This window comes from Falco punctatus, assembly GCF_963210335.1.
Source record: "Falco punctatus genome assembly, chromosome: 2".
In the NCBI taxonomy this organism is placed as follows: Eukaryota; Metazoa; Chordata; class Aves; order Falconiformes; family Falconidae; genus Falco; species Falco punctatus.
In genome coordinates this window covers 31,072,273-31,097,248 of record NC_137581.1, presented here as the reverse complement: position 1 = coordinate 31,097,248, position 24,976 = coordinate 31,072,273, and the positions used below count along the sequence as shown (strand labels likewise).

Below are 24,976 nucleotides of genomic sequence, written 5' to 3'. Positions count from 1 at the left end.
CCGCTTTGGAAAATTCAAATAACAAGCTTCACTCCTTGACAATATGCACGAGGATGCTTGTGAGAAAAAAATCCTATTACGTATTAATAAACATAACATTATTTACTTGTTATTCAAATGTACTATTCACGTCCTCTATTTTGAGAAACATGCTAGTAAAATTAGGAATGCGAGAAATGTCTGACTGGGTTAGACCAACGGTCCTCCTAGTGCAAAATTCTGTCTCCAACTGGCAATAGAAAAAAGCTGCTGTTCAAGAGAAACATAAGCCTGGTCACTTTTTGTAGTTCCCAAGCATTTACAATCACTAGAGTACAGATATTACCAGGTACTTCTGGTTCTGTTGTTATCCATGAAGCTAACACCTTTTTGTACTCACTTTCACCGGTTTTAAATCAAGTGTCCTCTAGTCACAGTTGTGCAGGATGATGAATAGCTGTCCTGCATTCATCTTGTCTATTATGAGCATTATCTTAATTTTCTAAACCTAAATCATATAATTATTGTATGAGAGTTAGGTTTGACATACAAATCCATCCAATTTCTAAGGAGATCACCAGGATCTCCTTATCCTGAAGGAGGATTCCCTCAGAACTACAAAGTGTGCATCTGTATCAAGATCTATAATTGTGGTTAGATGAGGTTATCTGCATTAAAGTGCTCCTGGGTTGGGACCACAGACGGTAAGGCTAGCTGGAACTGCATGTCCAGAAGGTATATGAGCATGGAGCTGAGTGAAATTGACGTTTCACAGCAAAACATGCTACATTAAACCAGTATTTCTGGTCTACAGTAACAGGTTAGATTTATTACTTTATCCTGTCAAAAGCAAACAACCTTCCCTTCCTTCCCAACCTGAGAATATAAATTTCAGTAAACAAGTGAAACAGCCACATAGAAATATACGATATGAACTGGAAATGATAGTAATTAAAGAATTGTGAAATACATAATGCCTGTCTGAAAGGTGGGTTAAAAAAGGCTGTGCTGAATGGAAGTTATTCATGTGAATGGCGTTACGAGTAAAAATCCTCAAGGATTAGTCCTGGACCTGTTCTTTTGCAGTACTTTATTATCTGGGTAAGGAGTACGAGCGTCAGCGAGATCTGCCAGCAACAAAGCTCAGAAGAATATAGATAGATACATAAAAAGCATTCAGAATGGCCCACCCTGAAGACTGGAGAAAACAGTGGAATGTAATTGAATATAAAGAACAGTCACACATTTATAATTTCTCTCACCTACCCTTCGTCATCTAATTTAGACTACTCAAAAAGATTTATTCTCATTAATGGAGAAAGAGACAAATGTTAACATCATCAGTCAGACGAACAGAACCTCACTGGGAACACAGTATTAGTCATTTGTCTTCGAAAATAATGTGCTTAATTATGAACAGAAGGGCCACTATCATGATGTGGATAACGGTGTGTCAATAAGACAAGTGAAAACAAAAGGCTGAGAGGCGATATAACTGGTCTTTTAAGCACATCCAAAAGTAGGTACAGGAGGGAAAAGATGCATTTTAGCAAAAGGACAACATCAGCACAAGAACATAGGGGGATAACATAGCCACTGATGCGTTTCAAAAGCAATCAAGAGTTCCAAACCGCAAAGTAAAAATTAAAACCTTCCCAAAGTGGCAACAAAATTAAAGGAGAGCCTGAAAAACTTTTGAAAAGAACTAGCTATAACAGAACTAGCTGACACATCACATTCACCAATGAAAATATGTTGGACTTGATAGCCAATGTCTATCCCAATTCTCTCGTATTACCAGCACAGACCTTTCACACCTGCTGGACTAAGTAAAGTGGATTATCTGGAAAAGCAATATTCAGATCATACTTTACCTTCTGTAGCAAGAACAACATGTGGGCCACTTCCATAACTCAGACAGGCTATCTTTTTGCCACACAGAGTATCTAACCTCCTTGGTTCAATAGTGCTCTGCATGTCACCTGTTCCCAAACACCCACTGCAGTTCATGCCAAGCACAAAAACCTGTTATAAAAGAACCACAGAATCATAATTTAGATTGGAATAGAGGACCTTCTCTAAAGGTCAACTAAACAAACCCCCAGCTCCACAAAGGTCTAAAGAGCTGACTCAAGGCTATGTCCAGTAGAGTCTTGAATACCTCCAAGGAAAAGATCTCACAACCCCTCCAGGACTTAACCACTCACAGTAATTTTTTTTTCCCTAATGCTGACTCAGCCTCTCCTCCTATCACTATGCACCTTGAAGAAATGTCTAACTCCACCTTCTCTTTATGCTCTGACTGTGGTAGGAAGCCATTAATTTCAATTGAAAATATTTTAGTAGCAATCAAAACAATCAGACATTTTTGCATGCAACTTTTTTAAGATATACTATCATAGTACTGGCTTTCAGAATAACTTGATACATAAATGACTAAATATGTCATGTTCATACACATTCTTGGACAATTACCTCATCATTTTCAGTTGCATACAACACTTCATTACCAGCATTGCCAAACACACAGGCTTGACGAATTAACTTGAGCTCTTCTTGGGAACAGAGAGAAAAAATGGGCCATTTCCCAACATCCAGCATCTTCAGGGCTGACAATAATGTTGCCTCCAAGACCTGATATTATGAAAAATTATATAAAATACCTAAACAGTGAGAAATGTATACCTTTGCACAGTAAAAAGGAAAAAAAATTCTACTTTTTCAACCACAAACCAGTAATTTAATTCTAGAAGGGAAGCCATTAAAATAAACTATATCCTGATCCAGAAAAAAAAGTATCTATATGCATGGAGAAAAGTACCTTATAAGATTAAATGGTGAGGTTGTATTTTCACTGCATTCATACAACTTAACTGCTAGTTTACAGAATTCAATGTACAGGATTCTAACATAAAGTGTAAAGCATACATTCAAAACTTGAAATTAATTTGCCTTTTTCTCCAATACTAAAATTCCCGTTAAAAGATGAAACCATAAAAAAATCTGCCCAAGGATACACACATCTTTGATAAATATACACTTTCTTTTTTTAACATTGAAAATGGAAACCTGAGAAAACTTGAGAAACTTTTTCCTTTCTCCTTCTGAAATTTACTTGTGTTTCAACAATCCTTGAATCTTTGGGAACTTCCTAAGAATATCTGCATTTTATGTAAGTAGCCATATAATTAAAAAAAAATAATAATTGAACATTTTCCAGCTTATCCAAGCACAAATTACAAGTTTATAGTTAAAGAGAAAGAATAATAAGTCTCTCCAGACATTAAAACTAGTCAAGCTAATGTCTGGATCTTATGCAACATTTCTACCGCTTTATTATAGCACAAATCAGAAAAATGTTGCAGTACCAAAATTTAATGGCAAATTTTGCACAGAGCATGCATCTAATTTTTTTTACTGAAATTAAAATGGCTCTGAATGTGAAAGAAAAGCGGCATTACTTGCCAGATCAGAAGGTAAGTAAGAACAGCTTTTGCCTATCACAGGCATTATGTAGCCTACCATGTAACGTTCCTGGTTTACTTCTAGCAAGTACCAGACTTGCAAAATGATCTGTTACAGAACCTCATTTTTTCTACCTCTGACTGAAACAAAGATGCAAATAAATTCTAATTTGGAGTCTGAAGCATGTTATGCTGGTCAGAAGAGTATTGCTTTTTTGATTAGTATCACTTAATACAAAAAAGTAAACAGAAACATAGATAACATTTGGAACTACAGTGGTAAACCCTGAATTAATCCTGAACTAAAATCGTTAAACAAATATCTGTTACTCACACATTCCTTCATAATGTATTTCTGAGAAAGGGCAAGAAGGGTTGGTCATCTTCACTAAAGTTGTGGGTTTGATCACACCAGTTCTTTCCCCACCTCCTCACACCAAGTAACTGAGCAATTTCTGCCAGATTTGTAAGTGGAAGGAAAGTAAGATTCTGCTAACACCACCTATTTGGCAGAAGGCAGCTGGATAATCAGACATGTATGTTATTTGATAAGTCAGTAAGCAATTAGGTCCAAGCTAGTCCTAGCAAATGCTGTCCTTCATGACACCACAGGGTTATAAGAGACAAAGGACATGAATCCACATGGAATCAGGCTTCATTCATCTGCTGTTTGCAGCACAATATGTTTTATGTCAGAAGGTTAGCATTAATTCTATGGAGGATTTTAAAAATATGATAATGAATGCTGAAAGCATCACTGATCACTCTTTCAATTGCACCAACAAAACTGCATCCCACTTTTGCTCAAGACTGACGAAGCCTGAGGTTCAAAACCACAATCAGTGTGTCCTTCAGTTATACAGATTCCCTTACTGAAATAATATATTAGTTTCTTTAATATAAGGGCTCTAAATTCCGAGTGTACAGTAGGTCAGAACCCATTCATCTTAAATAGAATAGGTTTTTCCTGTAACTTCCTTCTACAAAGCACTCATATTCTACTTCTATAATTAGCAGGCTAAAACCCCCCAAACTGTAACATTTCTTAACACTAAAATAATACACTGAAGGAAAAAACCCAAACTACTATTATAAAAAGCACCCAAGGAAACACTTCTGATACTGACTTTTTTAAAACAAAAGAAATAAACATTATCACACCAAAAAATATCCATTAAATCCTGTCTGGAATTACCAGCAACAGTCAACGTAAGAGATATTCTCTCACCTTTCAAGATTTTCTCCATTATATATTGTCCCCAAAATATGAAAAACAGATTGAACTATCAGCCTGCCAATATTTATGTCTCATAAGTGATCAGTTCTCTCATTGCATTGCACAATGTCATGAAAGATAGACCAGAATCTGAGATTTCATACGGTCCATCTACCTATCCCAAATGTGTATCAGTTATGCCTTAAGGAATCTAAAACTTCTACAGTTCATTTGACCATTTGGAAGCTTGTTATTCAGTTATTTGTCACACAGACCACCTTAAAAGGCATCATCATTAAGCTCAACATCTGAATGATGTTTCATTAAGTTTTATACACAGAGTGTTTAAAGAAAATAAAAAGGAAAAATGGGAGGAAGTTTTTGCCACAAATTATGCTACAAAAGTTAATTCTAACAAGTTTATGTTGTTGAAACATTAGGCTGGAAGATGTAACTTTGGAACTTAATGCTAAATTAAACTAGCTTTTTAAGCCAAATGAGCAATTCAACTTAATTAAAATGAATATAATGTTTTTCTAATATTCTGTGACTCATATAAGCAACATTTCATTTGCCAGTATCATTTTTCTACCTATAGCTTTAGTTTTCTGTTTATCTTAAGAGCTACTAGCAAATACTAAGGTACTGCAAAATGGAACCAAACTTCTTCCTTTTGAGTAGAGCAGTACAGAACTCTCAATACAAATTCACACTCTGACCTTAACACCGACTCCTTGAGGAGGAGGAGATTCATCCTCCATATGGATTTGTGCTTGTGTCCCCCTGCAGAGAGAGAGCTGGTTAAAATAACCATATCATAATGCTGCAACAACGCTAACAATACACAATATTAAGCCAGAACTATTTGCACCCATGAGGGAGAAAACAACACACACAAAGCTCACTTAACTTTGGTTTTATATTTAATGTACAGTGATCAGTTAGACTCTGCTCTTCTGTATTCTTACTTACATAAGAAATCTTGGACAAAACTTTTTTTTTTTTTTAAACAAGTAACAAAATTAATCAGTGCGATTGGAAAGGAAGAAGTTTCATTAAACAATACTCCAATGTCTTTTTATTGCAGGAAGAATAAATTTAGAACCTTGCTGACATAATTTTTCAAGACATTTCTTTCAGTGAAGAAAAGCACATGCGTCAGAGCTTTCCATTTCTGGCTTAAGCCTTCAAATGCCCTTATTCCAGTTCCATTCTGAGAAGCAATGTTAGAAAAACATTTGGGTCTTTTCAGGTTTACTTAAAATTGTTAAAATAATCACTCTGCTTCAGAAAATATTGCCAACCCTGCAAATGACTTGTATAATTTTTATGACATGCATTATCAATAGAAACAGATTTTCAGATCAGATGTTTCTTCACAAATAAAATATGCACGACTCTACTATCCTTAAATTAGTTCCTAACATAAAGCCATGCAACTCCATTTTCACTAAAACTGCAAAAATGAGTAAACAGCTCTGAAGCTGTGCAAGCTTCTTTTACTCAACAAGTGAGAAAGTTGTACATAATAATTTTCTTTGAGGTACACTGGTTCAGCCAAGGTTAAAAATCTGTTTATGTTTCATGTAAAATTAAATGCCTGCAAAATTCTGACTACAGGCAGAATAACATCCAACAAACAAGAAGGTACCATTTTACTTAGTTACTTTTCAGAGGAATACCACAGAAAAAGAAGTATCAAATGTAGCTTTATAAAACTACCTTACTACTAAACATGCCTCTTACATAAGACTTCATGTCTTAAGACCTAGGCCAAGAATATAGAATATGTGAAATTAATATGATTTAAATATTTTTTAAAAATAATTAACATCTATAATAACTTAATTTACTGAATAAACAAAAATTATTTACTTAAATAAAATCCAAACAATTGCTGCAGCTTAACTATACTGAACATGCACACTGTTAAGCTTATGTTTTAACAAAACCCACAAATCTACATACACACATTGTATTTTATACACTTAGTCTGAGACATTACATGATAAATTCAGCTCACGTGTGGAAGCCCAGCTACTCTCTTGTCCATGTTGACTTTGAGCTTAAGGCTTTCCAAATGGAAATAACTTGAAGCTAAGTTATATTCCCTTTTAACTAGGAAAGGCTAACAGGCTGATTCAGTTGCCCACACATTAGCACCTCCTGCTATCTGAGATGACCTTGGGGATCCCCAACACCAAATGGTGCTGGCAGATATGATACGCGACCTATAGGGTATCCATGCCATGCTGGAGCAGCAGCTAAGAACAGCAAGGCACACAGCCATTTACCATGCTTTAGAACTTAATGGATATAGGGTAACAGTTAAGCTCTTGCTATTAAGCAATTTGTAATTTTCTTATTTTCTTCAACATACTTGTTCAAACAACAAGAATGCAACCAGTTGATTTTGTGTACACTATCTCCATTTAAACTAGAAACAACTCACCCAATTAAGGCCTGTGGCATGAGCACAGCCTGTCCAGAACTGTATTACTGAAGTTCCAAAACATTTAATTTCAAATACTTTAGTAGTCCTGTGAAACTGATTATCAAGGCTATCCAGTATTTTGCAGCATCAATTTCCAGCACTCACTAGCAATGCTGATATGCTACCCCAGGGGTCCTAAAACTATGGCTCGCGGGCTGGATATGGCCCCCAGGGTCCTCAATCCGGCCCCCGGTATTTACACACACACACACACCCCACCCCAGCCAGGGGCTGGGGGGGGCGGGAAACCAAGCAGCCACAGATGACTGCCTGCCACTTCATCCACGCACCAGCCCCCTGGTTAAAAGGTTTGAGGACCCCTGTGTTACCCACTTCTTGGCCATCCTTAGCCTACACTCAGCCCCCAAGAGAATAACTACTAACTGTGTATTTTCCAAATTAAATTAATGTAGAAATCTGTTATTTCCTTCCTCAAGCCACTGGATACATAACTGACACCCATGACTCTTCAAGTTCCAATATTTCAATTCAATTGCTTCTGTTTAGACAAAAGCATAATTTGACTTTAAAAAGCAGTTTATTTGTTAGCATAAAGATAGATAACATTAGGATCTAACCATCTCAGGTACATAACAAAAGGTTCTCCAGCCCACTACTTTTCAGAGTCCCACAGACATGCGGACAGTTCTGCCCTAAATTTTCAAGGCCAAAGATCACTTACATGTCATCACAATTCAAAAAGTTATAACAAGTTTTATCTTATATATAACTAAGAGAAAATTGTTGCAGCACTATCAGAACTAGCCAGCTGCAACAAGGCTTTTACCACCACGTACCACGTTAACGTCAATACGTAGTTCCCACACCTCACCCTGGCACAGCCACCAATCCCCCACAAGGCTTCAACAGTTCATCTGCTGTCCAGGTTGTTTCTTCATCCTCTTCAGGCCAGGCCACCCTGCTTCTTGCCTCTCCTACATCCAGGGCACTCTCTCTGCTTCCTCCAGGTCTCTCTTCATCCAGAGCTCCTCTTCCATACCCCTTATTGCTATTTAACTACTTAGCAGGAACCAGCCACAGCTGCACCTTATCCACATCAGCCAACCCACTGCTCCTGAAGCCAGCCCACAGCTGTGTAATATCAATGTTAATTAACGTGCCTTCATTTCTCTGTAACTCCTCTACAATTCCCCTACAGAAAATCACCTTGCAACTCCATTCTTCAGGCTGTTCTGCAAACATAGACACCTTATTTCTAAGCAGCCCTATAGGAGTACATAGGATGGCTCAAATGACACCAATTTATTCTTCCATTCAAACTCACGTATTCTAATAGAAGTACATACTGATTGCCACATATCTGCATCTGCAAAGGTGTTCTTTCTAAAAACCTGTAATTGATTTAAGAGTAAATATTCACCCTGGGATCCTGAAAATACAGACAGACACAAAAAAATTAAAATCATTAAGCCTACAAATAATTCTTATCCGTATACCTTTAAAATACTAGTGATGGTTCATACCTGCCTACTCATAGGAATTTTGCCTCCATAAAAATAAAAATTGTACACACGGAGTAAAGAAAAAACAGTATTTTAATCAAAAATTAAAAAGATAAAACCCTGTATATTTGAGTACTTCAGGTAGAGAAGAAAAACATACCCTAGCTATTTCAGACAAGTTATTGAGGTTCATCTACTAAATTTTATAATATGTGTATAATTGCTAAGAATTGCTAGCCACATTTTTCTTAAAAAAGTGTAATTCTTACTTTAGAAAGTAAAAAAGGTAAGCATGAAATATTCCTAATGTATTAAAACTTCATATATATTTTCACTAGCTGTGTTTCCAAAAAAATTCTAAAGTACAGATCAAAAGGAGAAAACTTCATTGTTGTAATTATCCATTTCTTGAGGAAGTGCACAGCATTTTAATACAAAAATATTTATATTAAACCTTCACAAATCTCTTGTCTGAAATCCAAGTACAATTAAGAATCTGGACAGCATACTCTGGCAGTCTGAGTTTAGGTCTTGGAATTTGAAAGTTCTGACCCTGGTTTCAGTCCAGCCATGACATGTCTCTGGGTAAGGCATATACGTATGCTTCTGCCGTACAGATAAGATTAAGGAACACAAATACTAGTTTTAATAGCCAAGTTCTATTAGCAGTCTAAAACCATTTAATCCTAAATATTTAAAGAGGTTCACTGACTCATTCAAATATAAACATTCTCCTAGACACTCTCTCTCTAGGAACTTGGCAAGCAAACAAAAAACAGAACTCCACTTGGTATTTCCTCCCACTTAATTTGAGCATTTATGAATCTCATCTGCTGAATCAAAGGTCTGTCTGGAGCTTCTTCCCCAAGGAGTCTAACCACAGGCTTAGGAAAGATTAGGAGGAAAAAAATCACGGAAAAAAGGAACCTAACCTTCTCTGATATTCTTGATATCTCAGCAGTTCCCTAGCAGAGTAGTAATGAAATGATGCCAACTTGTCCAAGTGATCTAGCAGGAGAGGACAGACCAGTAATACTGTTAACAGTTAACGCCTATTGAACAGGTCACACTCCCTTTCTAGGAAGACTATTTTCATAATTATCTTCCTTCTTCTTGTACAGTAAAATGTCACTATTCCATCCAGTGCTGAAAATAAATTGACAGAATTCAGCTCTTGTAATTCATTCTTCCATTGATGCAGCATTTTCCATTACCAAGAAATTGCAGACCTCGAGAAACAGTAAATGGTTGGTTGAAAAACTGTTAAAACTCCATCTAAAGCGTAGTCTCCTCTCCCTCCCTTCTTGCTTTCTCACACCAGACTGTGACTTTTCTTCTGATGCAAGTTCCACTGGCTGCCTACTAATTGCAAGAGCAAATCTACATGCAGTTTAGAGGCTAGATCCAAGAAACTCTGACAGGCTGGAGTATTTACAGTCTGAAAGAGTGAATCCTTGACCTTGCAAGGTAGGTAACTGCTACAGAAATCTCTAATTGAAATTATCTGAGATAAAACAGCTTTATTGTCTCAATATCCAGAGACAAAACTTGAGTGAAAACATCCTGTCAGATGCCACCTCTCTTTTGCATCATATCCAGTTTCATTTGTTGGCTCCAGGGATGGACCTCAGCTGAAGTTTTCAGAGGTTCATCTATAGGCAGGATGCTGTAGTTGAGCTGCATGCTTGAAACCTATTCACAAAGGCCTTTATTTCAGTAACATCATCAGCCTCAAAAGGAAATTGGTTGCCAAAAATGAAAGCAGTGAAGGATAAGATGCAAACAACACACAAAGGAAAACATGGGCACAAGAAAAGCAAGGAAGACAGTGAGAACACTGTGTCGTTACCCTTGCTTAGCACCATCCTTCAATACAGATTCAACATGTCTGCAATAAAGAGCAAATACAATCAGGGAAAAACATTTTGGAAGAAGTGAGAAGACAGGAAAGAAAACAGAGGGCATGATTTTTCAACTCTCCAACGGTTTAAAGGTAAGTGTTAGGGTCTGGTGCGAAATTTCTGCCCTAAGTGATAAAAATGCTGTGAAAAAATCGTATGTAGATTCCTGGGACACCCTTCCCTTGCCTCCAGAAAAACCCTTGGGGTTTTGGGTTAGCAAAACAAATTTCACTAATTTGATTTAAAAAAAATCATAGATGATGTTCTAAAAGTCCTATGAGTATAACACACTACTCATATTAAGTTTCTTTATTTCTCCAATTCTTATCCCAATTAGTTTTGTCCCCCTTAGAACTGCTGTCGATCATCATCATTGATGTAGAATGGCGTATTGTTCACCAGCAAGCAACAAGAATAGAAGTGACTGAAAAAAAAAATGCATCGTCACCCACCAGAGGAAAAATGTTCAAAGCAGCAGAAAAAAAAAGATCTTAAATTCTTTTCTCATTCTACAAGCCCTTCAGTCACCCTGAAAAAATAATGTCAAAGCTTTGGCTATCCAGCTACTTGACTGAAAAAACACAAAGATTTTGAATAATGTGACCAACAACTAATAAAGGAAGAGAAACTACATAACAAACAACTAATGAAAGCCAGAAATACAAAGACCAGAAAATAGTAATGAAGTTTACACTAAAATTATGCCTCTAATAGACCTACTGAAATGTCAAGGTCAGCAGCTAAAAAAGCCTGATAAAGAGGTGTCAATCAAAAAATATTTTCACTTAAAAATATTTATACCTCTTTCTACAAGTGCAAAAATACCTTTTGAAGGCAATCAAGTGTTTCGGATCATGGCAACAATGCAAGAACTACCTTCAATGCTGAAAAGCATTATAGGAGGCCGCTGGAGTCATTTTCACATAATTAGTAGTTTACTTCTGCAGTAAAAGAAAAAAATATAATGAGCATTATCACCAGACCTTGAAGTGTATTAAAATAATTAAACATTTTGTTAGACAGTCTCTTGGGAACAGAATGTCATTCTTCTATCTACATCTAACCTAATGTGACCTAAATCTAACCTGAGATGCTGACAAAAAACATTTGTTCACATTTTTTAATGTGGCTGATCCAAGATTTTCAGAAAATTACCTTGAAAAGCTGTCTCTTTGCTGAATTGTTAGCCAAACTCTAAACACACTTCAGTTCCTGTAATCCATATATACACATAAACATACTAAACCACAACTGGAACAATTGTTAGCTCTTCTTTATTTTAAATGCTACATAAAATTTAATTTACCATATAACTGATTTGGCAGAATTGAAACTTGTACTTGTTCTTAATTTTGACCTTCTGACATGAGAGTTCAAGGAATCAGCTTTAGGGAAATAAAAGTATTCCAAAGATTTCCTTTTAGAAGAACTTTTAAAAAGTGTTAATGTAACAGAGCAAAATAATGCAAAATAATGCAATAAATATGTGAAAGAAACAACTATTACATTTGTATAAACTTAAAGAATCTTAGTACAGAAAATATTAAAGCTTTAAGAATTTAAGAAACACTAACAGGCCATGAAATTGTTCAGGATAAACCATGTACAAGCTTTGCATATTAGGTGTCATTGCACCCACATTTGGGAGCCTGGCTGGACATCAGTTCAATGCCACAGGAAGAGCATGTCTGGAAAGACCCCTTCTGTTATCATGTAATCATAGTTACTATATTGCATTTAAGAGAAAAACAGCATGAGAATGCACGCATTTTGTTAAGCCCCCTCTCAAGAGATCTCACCTAGCCTAAATTGTTAGCAGTCTGCAGTTACCCGATCCAGCCAAACACTGAGCTGTCTAGCTGATGGATCTTTGACCTCACGATCTGCTCTAGCTGTTAAAGAAGAAATATTCACAGGTTCTACACTTCTAACACTGTCTTAGATGTCCAAGGAAGGTCATTGTAGCCTCATTTAGACTAAAAGCTTTAATTTATAAAATGTAACCTCTAAAACATTCTAAATCCTAATAACCCAGACATTACTAAACCACATGGCTTTCTTTTCTACATTCCTTGCCTGCTTCCATTTAGCATGGTCTTTCTGCACATTGGAGCCTTCGTCCATGATAAGGGCTCCTGCCTACAGCTAAAAGGGCTACACGTTGGGTCACCAAGAGAAGAGTTTTTTCAAGACAACGTCTAGCACGGTTCCAGCATGAACCTGGCTGTAGTTTATGCTTCCCTAGAACACTGGGCACTTGCGAGAGCACTTACCATGAACCCAAAATGCAACACCTGGGCAGGTGGGAGGATGGTGCAATCTTTCCCTGACACAAAGTCAGAATTCACCTACGTATATACATAAACGCATACCTAATATGAAGATATACACACACATAACAGGTATTACATACCTGGAGCTGAGAATTCTGATAGTTTAAATTTTTATAGTTATAGCTGTCTGCATAGAAAGATACAGAAGAGAGAACTACAACAGCAAATAGAATGTGTATATGAAAGAAAAGTTCACCCATTTCCTCTGTGACTAAATGACTGCACAACTGCCCATTTGGGTATGTATTTAACAGCCTTCCGATACTGGAACTGACCAATGTTAAGTGGCAAGACCATTGGATTAGACATAACACATAGAGGTTTCCCAATTCTTAAAAATTAATTAAGAGACAAAATGTTATTCTTTGTGGTGCAAGTTTAAGCATCTAGTATTAAATCTACCTGCTGCAGTAGCTTCCACCAAACTGCAACAGACCATACGCATCACGGTTATTTTACCTCAGCTTTACCACTCAGTGGTCTTACCACTATTCTTGTTTTCACTTACATGATTAAAGAAGCTTTAAAAAACAGCTGCCTATAACTAACTCAGAAATGTTTTTTGTCAATTTTCAGTTTACAGCTGCATTTTCTCTCATATTTTTCTTTGCTTACCCATCCTTTTCCTAGTCTTTATTCCCAGAATCATTTTTGAGATGGGTAAAAGTTCTTTTCAAAAGACCTTTCTCATTTTTTTTGATATAAATTCCAAATAGATTCTACCTTTGGCATAAAACAGCTTCATACCTTCTCTGCTTCCAAGGCCCTCAGGACTCCAGTACAACTAACATCGCTAATTAATCCTCTTGATTTTTCAAAGTTAACCCTTCTAAAACTGGGAATTTCAAACCTGTCTCTGTTTAGTCCTCTAATTTATTCCTATTTATTTAATCTAATTAAAAATTAGATCCAAGATCACAAGCTGACGAATAAACTGGCTCTCCTCAGAATTTTTCACAGTATCGACTGAAAACAAGTCTGAAGCAATTCAGTGCTTATTTGGCAAGCTTACAGCAGTTGTATGTAAGAACTCAATCTCTTTATGCCCTTCCCAAATGATGCTGTTACCTGTATCTAAGAAAGAAATCCACCTGTGACATAATCCCTGAGAGTACCTCTAAGTAAGCAATATCCTTATCCAAATACAACTCTTGTGGTCTACGGCAGACACCACCAAAAGCTCTTCAAATTTTGCTTTCTCTAAGCAATGATATGCTTCAGGGGTTTTTTATTCACACAATCTCTTCCTGTTACTTTACAGTCCATCACACCATTCACATCCTGTGTCATTCTGTCACATTTATTTCTCATGCCTGGCCAGTATTAGCTCTCCTACCCCACATCCAGCAGGGTCATGATTTCTACATGTTTCCCTCACACCACGTCTACTTTCACATCCTTCAACATCAGCGCAGCCCACACGGCTCCCGATGGTGCACAGCCACCACTGCTGAGGATGCACAGCCACCACCGCCTGCACACCTTGCTCCACTCGTAATCTTCAGTAAACTCTCTGCTGACTGTGCCCTCTCTTTTCATCACCAACGCTAGAAATTTCGTCTCCACGAGAAAATACAATGCAACCTTCCCATCTCCCACGCATAAACAACCCTTGGTGTCCCAAGTATTCTTTCTCATCCTTAAAGCCGTAACTGGCCACCCGGCCGAGCGCACCGAAGGTACTGCCTGGCCCGCACACCTGCCGACAGGGCTCTCCCATGCGACGCAAATTTAACTCGCCGCCAGAGGCTGCAACCCCCGCGTTATCAGCCATTATACACCAGGTGCCAGAGGAAGATGCCCCAGGCGAACGCAGCACGAGCAGAGTAGGCGACAGCGCCCTTCCCCGCCTATGGCCCCGGGCGGGGTGACCGAAGAGCAGCCTAAGGCCGGGCGGCCTCCTCGGCCTCGCCCCCACAGCGCAGGCCCCCCCGCGCAGGCTGCCGCAGGCCCCGGGCCCGGCACACCCAGCAGGCCGCCGGCGGCCCGGCCCGCCCCGCCCCGCCGCAGGGCCGCAGCCAACGCTGCCGGGCGCCGGCCGGGAAGCACCGCCCGCGCTCCCCGCCCCTTCCCCGTCAGCGGCTGGCGCGGGGCGGGAACGGGGGCCAGACCCCGCGCGGCGGTCCGGCCGCCGCTCTCCTCAGCGGGGCGGCGGGCAGGGCTCCGCCAGCGCGCAGGGCGGGGGGCGGCGGCGGCAGCGATCCCCTTCCTCGGCAGCTTACCTTCCCCGCGGGCCGCGGCTCGTCCTCCCCCCAGTGAGACAAGGGAAGGCGTCGCCGCGCATAGGCGCCTCCTCGGGCGGGAAGGGAGGGAGGGTGGGAGGAGGGAAGGGGGTTAGCGCCTCCCAGGGATCCACCTACTGCAGCGGCAGCTTGGGAAGCGGCCCGCCGGGCGCGGCGTAGGTAGGGCGGCTGGGCAGGCTGCCCCGCGGGGGCCGGCCCTGAGCGCCAGCCGCTTGCTGTCTGCCGGAGAGCGCTTCCCTGCTGCTGAGCTGAGGCGGAGGGGCCGCGGGAAGCCCTGCGTGCCTGCTCCGGCAGGGCCTGCCCCGCCTGGGGCTGGGGCTGCCCTGGGGAGCGCTGGGAGCCCCCGCCGCGTTACACCGAGCCGCGGCCGCGGCCTGGGCCTCAGCACCTGGGGCCGCAGCACAGCGAGAGGCGCGTGGTCGCAGGCGGCTGACAGGGGAGTGTCAGTATTGCTCTGCTCTTCCGACGTGCAATATTCCCACCCCCCAAAGGAACTGCGAGGATATAGGTATTTTTCTGTTTTTGCTGAGATGTAAGTTTAAAACTAAGTGGATAACCCAAAGAGGATAGCCTTGAAAAGTTTACCTAAAACCAACAACCTGGCTGTTTCACTCGGTTATGGCTCTTACCTCCGGTGTGATAATACCCTGAAACCTTGCTGTGTGTGTTCAGAGACCTTCGCTTTGGTACCCAGTGACACAGGCTATTGCTGTGGGAACTGTATGCAGAAAGAAAGAGTTTGCTCTGGGGCTAGGGATCTAACTTTCTATTGAAAATTGAATTCCTTTATCACCTAGGGGAGGTCTCAGTTTTTCTTGTAGGAATGACAGCCTCATAAGGATGCTTTGATATTTTAAAGATCGATATACTTAGATACACAACTTTGGATGTCCAAAAATGAGACTTTGAATGTCCAAAAATGAGGCTTGTGTAAGTACCTAAAGTAGCAAGAACTTGTCCTTAAGTTACCGAAGGACTATAGACAACATGGTCTCCATACTTGCTGCGTTATATGACAGTCATGCGATAGGCTACATGTGCCTTGCATCCTGTTCTTTAATGCATGAAGTGCCTGTATCGCTATACCAACTACCAATGCTCTTTCCTGATGTCCCTGATGCATGCATATTCTCTGCCACTGTCTGTGGTGGTCGGTGGAGTCACTATCTCCTTTTAAGTTTGTCCAGTATTTTTTGCACTTCAAAATGCATTCAACTTCCGGTGCATGCATCTGAATGCATTGTAATCTGCAAAGGGTGTACATTTTCTGTTTTGTTGGCTCAGTCACTTTGGTTCTTTCCAAGATAAAATGGAGAGTATTTTTTTGCTAGGAGTGGTTTCTTCAATCAAAAGAGGTATCCATAATGATTTGTATAGAGTGTGGGACAGAAGATGATGAATTTTTAGGGCACTGGGCTCAGTAAGGACTATATGTGGTGCCCAGTAGTTTTGTTTTCTCTTTATGCAGAATAAAGTGATCACTTTATAACACAAAGCAACTTACTGTCTGTTTCCATGTTTCTTTCTCAGTTTTCTGTTTTCTTGAACACAGTACAGGGGGAAAAAACTTGCTGGATCTCAGATGCATGTGTAAATGTTAATAATACACCCAAAATTTTGGGTCAAGCAGATAGTGGTAACAAGACCCAGTGAAAGCTGAAGCTGTTCATTTTCAGACTGGCAGTAAAGCAAAGAGTAATTGTCCCCTAAAATAAGTTTCATCTTGGGCTGTGAGCTGTTTATTGATTCTTCAGTGCACATTTTAAAACAGAATTGGATGTTTTTATAGAAGTTATGCTCTGTTTAACTCAAGGAAGTGCGTGTGCTGCGTTAGACTGAAGGTCACACTTAGAGTCAGTGGAACAGATGGTGTATTTGACCCACTGAAACAAAGTACAGTTCAATACAATGAAGTCCTTAAATCTAGAAGCGATGGATGTAGACCTACAAGCAGAGAAACTGTGTTCTGAAACATTTAGATAAAGGACTGAGATCAGTGAACAACAACTGAAAGTGTAATGCCAGAGGATGTAGAAGTGAAAAAAGCTAATGTCATTCCTGAATGTACAAAGAGAGGACTCAACAGTAGTTTACAGGTAATTTGCCTCCAGTAATAAGTATTTAAGCCAGCTAGTGGGACACTGGATATAATGCTACTATTCATTTTGATAGAGAAGTTGAAAATGGGGTAAGGCTGCATAAAGATGATGAATGGTTTGAAAATAAGTGATAGGTAAAGACATTACTTGTTTAGTTTATTAAAAACAGCTTAAAGGTGATTACAGTTTATAAGTTCCTTACAATGAGTAAATATTAGGTATTGAGCAGCATTTTAATTTAAAGGAAAAAGCCATAACAAGAAGCAGTATAGAGAAATTAAAGCCACAGGAATTCAAATCAGAAATGGAGCTCAAATTTCTGACAGTTAAGATGGAAAATGGTGTCCATTTTTTATGCCTTCAAGTAAAAATCTGACCTAGTTATTTCTGCCTTTCCTTACATATGAGCTGTTCCACACCTGTCTTATTTGATTTCTTTCATCTGAGCTGTCTCCAGTTTGTTTTTCTTCTTTCCTAAATGTAATGCCAGATTTGTAACTCAACAACACTGAACGGAAGGGAATATGTGCCTCTCTCATCTTACAAACACTCCTGTGAGTACACACCAGGATTGTATTTTCCTTTTTTCCCACTAGCAATGTATTGTTGGCCGCTGCAGTTTGAGCTTCGTATCTCCTCTTAATTTACTTTTCGCTTGAATTTCTGCATTTCCCTTTGGTCTTCAGAATAACTTGATTGAAGTTGACCAAATTTTCTTTTCTGATTAGCTAACGTTTATTTTGCTTTTATCTGGCAGGTTTATTTTGTACACTGCAAAAATATAAGTAGACATAAATAAGAATATAGTAGGAATCAAGTGGCTGTAAACCAGTGAACTGGCTTACCAGTCCAAGCACCAAGGTACTCCACACAAGGTTTCAGTTGCTTCTCTTCAGTACTGTGTCTTCCATATGAAGTTGCTTATTTTTTTAATATCTAAGCACCAGCTCAGAACACCAGTGGTGTTTCAGGATGCAAGTTCTCCAAGCAGTTTTGCTTGCCTTCACAGCATGTGCATTCTCCAAGCCCACCAGGAGTCACTGGGCAGGTCTGTAGGCCAGCCTGAGCTGTCGTGAGTGCCATGGTGCAGCGGTCTGCAGACTCCCATGTGGGCTTTTGGAGATCATGCTCTTCTGTGACTACAAAACCAGAAGCAGCATAGAGCATGGCCATGTTCTCCAGGACTACAAAGAAAAGGAAGGGCTTAGACCAAGTAGTTCACGCAGGGAGAGATTTTGCTTCCAAACCCTTGGCTTATAGTAGTCAGTCTGCTACACCTTGGTATAATCATGATAACACAAGGAGAAGGATGGAGGGATTATTACTAAGGACCTAAGGAAGCCATAGAGAGTAAGCAGAGAGCGGATCAGGTTTTTTTAGAGACTCAGTTGGTAAAAGTGGAGATATTTGGAGGTAGTAATATTTTTTGTTCAAAAACATTGAAGAAATTTATCATCTGCAACATCTAAGTGGTAGCTCTGTATTTTTGGAAGTATCATCTCTTCCCACATGCAAACTGTCTTCCCACAGTACCATCTAGAGCTGTCACCTGCCCCCAGCATGTTGAACTCATAGCAGTCTGATGCTCAAAATTCTGGATGGAGCGTGCCAAAGCATATTGTCTTGAATGCTGCCCCTGGCACCCATCCAGCTCCGTCAAATGTGGTTACAGACAGACTGAACTCACATTCATTCATAGATCTCCCTGCAGAATTTGAAGCATTGAGAAGGGTGTCTGTACTTCCTGGATGACAAGAAAGCTTTGGACTAGCATATCATTTCGGGGCTTGCTACAAAAACGTGGGCTTTTGTAGTTCTCATTCAGTAATTACAATTTCTGTACCTGAGCTCAACTACTATACTGGATAGAGGTGGCAGAGGTACAGACTTACTTTGCTAAATTTGGTCGTAAAATAAAGGTGCTGTGTAAACTTCTTGTTGTGTTGTTTCTTAGCGAGTCTGTCAGCAGGAAGAAAGTGAGAAAGCTAGGAGTCCTTTCAGGTCAAAATAAAACCAGTTTCTGACCTCAGGAGCAGGGTTTCCATTACTTGTGTTGTGATTTTGGGCGATGACATTTCAGTTATGAACACCAGGGGAAACTGCTGTTGTCTGCAGAGTTATTAGACAGCACAAGACGACCATTGTGACCTTTGTGGAAGCAAAATAATTTAAGTGGAAGGCAACTGTAGGCTGATAAGTTCTGTCAACAGACGTGAGATGGGAGGAAGTTTTAGAGATTTAGGGTTGGGTTTATACAAAGTTGTTAGAACTGAAGCAGACACAGCAAGTTAAAGGAGTGGGAAGTTGCCAAGAAGCAGATACTTTAAAAGAGTTGTCATCTTCTGTTGGACAAAGGTCCAAAAAAGCAATGAAACATTTTGATGTGCTTTGAGGCTGGTACATTCCTGCTAGTAGAAAGCATCTTAGCAGATAAAGGCTAAGGACCCTCAGTTATACTGGTGGATTCATGAATTTTCAAACTCGTGAAGTCTGGTTTTGTGTTCTGACCACATCCCTGCCTCATATCAACGGAAGACTTGGGCGTGAAGTACCTTATAGTCGCTATGGATCAATACCTCAAGTCATCTCACTGTAACAAAATGGATTACTGTGGTTAAGTAGCTTTATCTTGACAGTTTTGCCTTTTAATATGTTTTTCTTCTCCAGCTGACCAAGATCCAAGCAATCCCTAAAATTCTAATTACATTATTTTGGTGCTGCCCTGCTTTGTTCCTTGCTACTTGCCTTGTTAATCTATGCTTTATTAATAGCCCACTACCAGAAACATAAATAAAATCAGCAAGAACATTAGTAGTGTAAAATTAGTAGTGCTAACTTTTCTTTGGTTATATTTGATTTTAACCTTCTAAGTGACAGATGTATGTGATTTGATGGCTGCACCAGTCAAATACAGAGGAGAGGAGGTATTTCCATAGCTTCTGATAATATGTAGGACATTTCACACAAGAATGTCTTTCATTATAGACACTCATAGCTGTGGATCTTACTCAAATAACAGAAAGGAAAAATTCATTGCCATATGTGGTGGTAACTTTTTTCACTGTAGTTAGCAATGGTTCTCTACGTGAATGTATTTAATAAAACACTGTAAAGTCTATCATGGGTCCAGTCCTTTACAGTATTTGCATTAATGACCTGGATTATAGTCATTACATTTTTTGATTATATGAAGCTGGGAAGGACTGGCAGTGTACGGGAAGGCAGTCTAATTTTAGCTAGCCCAGCAGCATCATGTCATTGCAAAAGTGATAAACATCATACCGGGATGTTTAATAAGAGTATCTTAAGATAGAAAAGAAACATTGCCCTTTTCTTGGTTTTGAGAACATTTCAAAGAAATATTACCCCCGGGTACGTGAGCCCCGGAGAGCTGTGAACAGCTGTGGAAAGTTGTGTTTCAAGAAAGTTGTAAGTAGTTCAAGGAAAGTAAAACTTAATAAACAAAACAGAGCTGAGGAAGGACTAAAGGAATAGGGCTCCTTAGAGTGAAGAGGAAAGGACTGAGGGGAAAGAACACTGTGGAGGATGAAAAATGCTATTGCAAAGAGGAAGGGGAATTTTTTCCTCTACATGATCAGGAGAAAGATGGAAGTAAAAGAGATTCAGCTTTGGCAATAAGGAAAACTGCTCTCACAGAAATAGTAAGGAAGTTGGGAATAGATTTCTCAGTGAGGTTGTAGTTTCCATAATCTGAGTTTGTATATCAGAAATACATATACATATTTTTAATATATATACATATATATTTAATATAAAATATATATTTTGTTGATCCTAATTCAGGTCATGGAAGTTGATTAGATGACATGTTGAGGTCCTTTCCACTTTTAGGATTCTATCATTAGTCCCATTACAATCTGTAGTTAAAATAGGAACAAATAGCAGTTTCTAATCAAAGTGTCTTTCATGTATTATTGATTAATAAAAAGTTGACTTCACAATATCCTAATTTTTCAAAATACTCTACACAGTTTTAGTGGCTGAATTCCCTTTAAAAATCCATTGAAATTGACTTTTTTTTTTTAAATGGAGTTTTTTAAGACTGTAACGACAGACTACAAGTTAGTCTTCACACAGCTGATAGAGCAACAAGTGTAGAAACGTATTTTGCTTCCATACTCAGTAATGTCTTATAGGTTGATCCTGTCAGATCTTTGTTTACATCAAAATGTCAGTTTTGTTGCAATTTTCTGATAATACCCATTATGCTTACAACAAATCAGGATTTTCCTGGTTTTGAAAGGTCATGGTTATGGAAATAGAATTCTTCATGTTTTTTGTTTTGAGTAAACATTTCAATAGATAATCCCTGGCTCCTCTTCCCCTTGAGTAAAGCTCTTTTGACATCTTCAATAGTACTGTTTTTCAGTCTAATCCTTTTTGATCTTTTCAAGATACACTAACAGAAATAACGTTTCATTATCAATCTCAGTGAGAGAAGGAGCAGGGCTTCACTTCCTGCATGATTACATTGCTTAGACAATACATATGAAAATTTTGCATTAAATTATTTGTTCATTTTGAAGTTCAAACTTTAATGAATGCCCATGTAACTTCTGAAAGCAGTTTTCTTTTTAAGTTAATTCATACTGTGTACAAAGAAAAAAACAGGTCACAAACTAGAACTGTGACTATGACCATTTTCTATAAGTGCTGTTATTCCTTGCAAATATGCTATTTCTAGCACCACAGACATTCTTTTTCCCACAAAAAATGTTACAGGCAGGAAATGTTTTGGATAGCATAACAACATTTCCTGATAAACATTTTATCATAGCTTGATAACCACTTCCTGTTGGTAGGATTTGTTTTAGCTATTGACATTTTGTTGTCTTTCTTGCTATAATTAACATGCACATGTGATCTGGCTAAGTGTGCTCATCCTGTTAAACAAAGGTTTCAGCGAGTCAGACATTTAGCTATAATGTGATACAAGATTTTATATTGTCCATTTCCCTTCATTTAAACTTTGTCTGGAGCAATAAATGAAATAGCAATACACATGAAGCACTGAGAACTGGGAATTCCCAGAAAGGTGCAAGTTTCTCCATATTTCAAATGAAGCACTATTTGCAGTTGTCTCAGTGATTTCACTAAGTTTCTAAAATAGCTTTAGATGAGAAGGTGGGACTTCATGGTGGATCTAATTAATTGTTCGATGCAAACTTGGACTTGAATTGACCTAGAAGAAATTTGGCAATTTCTAAAGAGCTTCAAAGCATTGTTCTTGCAAAGTAATATTAAAATGAGACTATATTCAAGAATTTTATTCTAGCAAAATGTCATGCTTTCAGTCAACAGAACCACTTTTGCCAGTTTTGGAGTTACCTACTTTGGCGATAAGAGACAGGCAGTAAGTAAAACTTATGCACAGCTGATTCTAATTCTCATTCACACAAAGATCGAGGACATATTTGACTATACCTCTACTAAAGAGTAGGTGGCCAGGATGCAGTCTCTGGCCCTGAAGCCTAGAGGCATACCCTGACTCATTTCCAGATTATTTAGGGCTGTGTTTTCCATAGGGTCAGACCTTGGCCAACGACATTGCATAGCTCTTGACCCTGGAGCTCATCTGTGCTGTTTAACATCCTTTGGCCTTCAGACATAATATTTATTGATGTCTGTGGGGTTTTTTTCAGTTCATTGTGTTTGAAAGTGACTGTTTATTACCTTTTGTTTAAAAGTTTCAGCTCCACAGTCTTCTTCCCTGCAGTTTTTCAAGAAAAGTAAAATTAAGTCATGTTGCTGAAAGTGTGTAGTTTTTGAGGGTGCAAAGCCTGCTGAGATAGCACTGAGGGAGTCTGTAGGGAGCAGACTTGGAGCAGTGTTGTCCGTAGAGCCTAATGGAAACAGTGCTTGGTGTGCACTATCCCTGAACTGCCCTAGCTACCACAAGCCAAGTCTGCTGGGAAGTCAGCTAACAGGCAGTCTGGATGTTCAGAGGTCAAGTGTTCAGGCAGTATGTCCAGGTATGATGAGTTTATGGGGTTTAAGGCTTTGTCTTAAGTTTTATTTTTGTTGGAACAGTCCAAGGAAAGAAGAATCTGGAGGTCAAGGCTTTAGGCAAAGACCTACATGCATAGGGATGAATTGAGGGAAAAAAAATGATTATTGGTGTATTGTGCATAGGTATATTTTGCATGCACATCCTGATCATATCCTCAGAAAAATATCCAAGGAAACAGAATCTGAAACAGAGTGAAAGTTTTTTGTTTGGTTTGGTTTTGTTTTAAATTAGGCTGGAAGAGAGTGAATAAAGTATTCTTGCAAAAAGTTGATCCAAGTCATGCAACCCAGTGGTGACTATACAAGCTATTCAGACATCTGAAAGAAGGTGACATTGATGTAATCATCTGTGTCACTCACTGAGGATGTGTGTGAAAATGTTTGTGGAAAAGAAAAATCCACTTGCATACTTGATTTATAATTCCAAAACAAAACAAAATTGGTTACACTGAATCTAGTAATGGCAAGGATAAAATAGATCAATTTCTTAAAATGTAAAAATTATGGTGGCATATATGTGATGAGGTGTAAAATTTTCACTAAATCACCTTTAGTTCTGTAACTGTGTTATTGAAAGACAAAGTGCGTGCTAATTTTAGCCAAATGCTTTATCATTGGTCTTAGCTTTCTGTCAAGGAACATATAAAGCAACCTTAGATAATGACATTGATATCTCAGGTTTTGTGGGATTTATATTGCTTGACACAAATGTCTTAAAAACAGTATGCATTTTTTTTCACTGTCAGTAATTTGCAAGTCACTCTGTGGGCTGTTGGAAAGCTAAACAAAGCCAAGCAATTGCTTTTTAAATACATGTTAAAAAGAATGGTATGGATGATAGAAGCATCCCATTTTATCAGAAGCCAAGAGCAATGTTATATTGTTTACGATCACTATCAAAATGTGAACATGTAAAACTAATTGTCAGAAGAAATAAAACTGTTTTTTTTTTAATTTAATTCACAGCATTAGTCCTAAGAGTTCAAATAAAAAGAGGTTTTCCCCTTGCAGTTCAACCCACAGAATTTCCTGTTACAAGATTCTGTAAGTGCTAAAAGTTTGCATGAACAAGTCAAAAGGAGAGTGATCAACTGAGATTGCTCAACAGAGTCTCCAGCTGCAGAAGTCTCTGAGCTATGAACGTTTGAAGGCTAGGATAATATTTAAAGGAAGTTTCATATTTACTTACCCTGTTCTTTTCTAACACTCTCTGCCAGGGAACAGATTTTGTTAGTGTTCAGGAGAATTTGGTAAAACTTTGGCCTGACCCCTTCTGGCCCTTTTTCCATTCTGTGTCCTTATATAGAGGATGTTTAATTATGCGTCTAGCTTTTGAGATAACAGTGACATGCACTTCTTACTTCCTGTGAGGAAATGCTCAATGCTTTCTGGGATTGGGGTTTTTTTGTGTTTTGTTTTTAACGGAAACGTTGCTGTTTGTTGATGTGAGGACTATATTAAAGTCAAAGGAACTGAAGATTTTGGACTAGTCTAGGAAATGTGATGCAAGACTAGCTGGGCAGCCAGACATACCAAACCCACACTGAATCCAACATTGAACATGTTTTATATATACTGTAACGAAACATATAGAAATGAATAGCTTAAAAAATGAAGGATATCATATAGTCTGTACAAATGTAAATTATTATATTGCCATCAGAAATGTTATAGTATTATACTATGTACACATTATAGCGTATGTGTACCATATATAGTTGTACACTGAATACGCTGCACTGATTTAGGGTATA

The 24,976-nt window shown here is 38.8% G+C and overlaps 1 protein-coding gene across 19 annotated transcripts in view; it reads right to left on the bottom strand.

The window, feature by feature from the left end:
* LOC308058753 (RCC1 and BTB domain-containing protein 2) overlaps nt 1-24,536 on the bottom strand; it is a 46,252-nt gene extending 21,716 nt beyond the window's left edge. Inside the window, exons 1-7 of one of the 19 annotated variants that reach the window (XM_080375060.1) lie at nt 24,412-24,536; nt 15,073-18,376; nt 11,343-11,458; nt 9,669-9,845; nt 5,379-5,442; nt 2,455-2,613; nt 1,854-2,004 (exon numbers count right to left, since the gene is read on the bottom strand). In XM_080375060.1, the coding sequence (XP_080231186.1) occupies nt 1,854-2,004; nt 2,455-2,613; nt 5,379-5,442; nt 9,669-9,820 (526 nt within the window). In that variant the 5' untranslated portion in view covers nt 9,821-9,845; nt 11,343-11,458; nt 15,073-18,376; nt 24,412-24,536. Of the gene's footprint in view, nt 1-1,853; nt 2,005-2,454; nt 2,614-5,378; nt 5,443-6,386; nt 6,428-7,950; nt 8,454-9,668; nt 9,846-11,318; nt 15,053-15,072; nt 18,377-24,411 lie in introns of those variants that run through there. The other 18 variants (XM_080375055.1, XM_080375050.1, XM_080375048.1 and 15 more) reach the window with 18 other exon arrangements.
* Between the last annotated feature and the right edge of the window lie 440 nt (nt 24,537-24,976).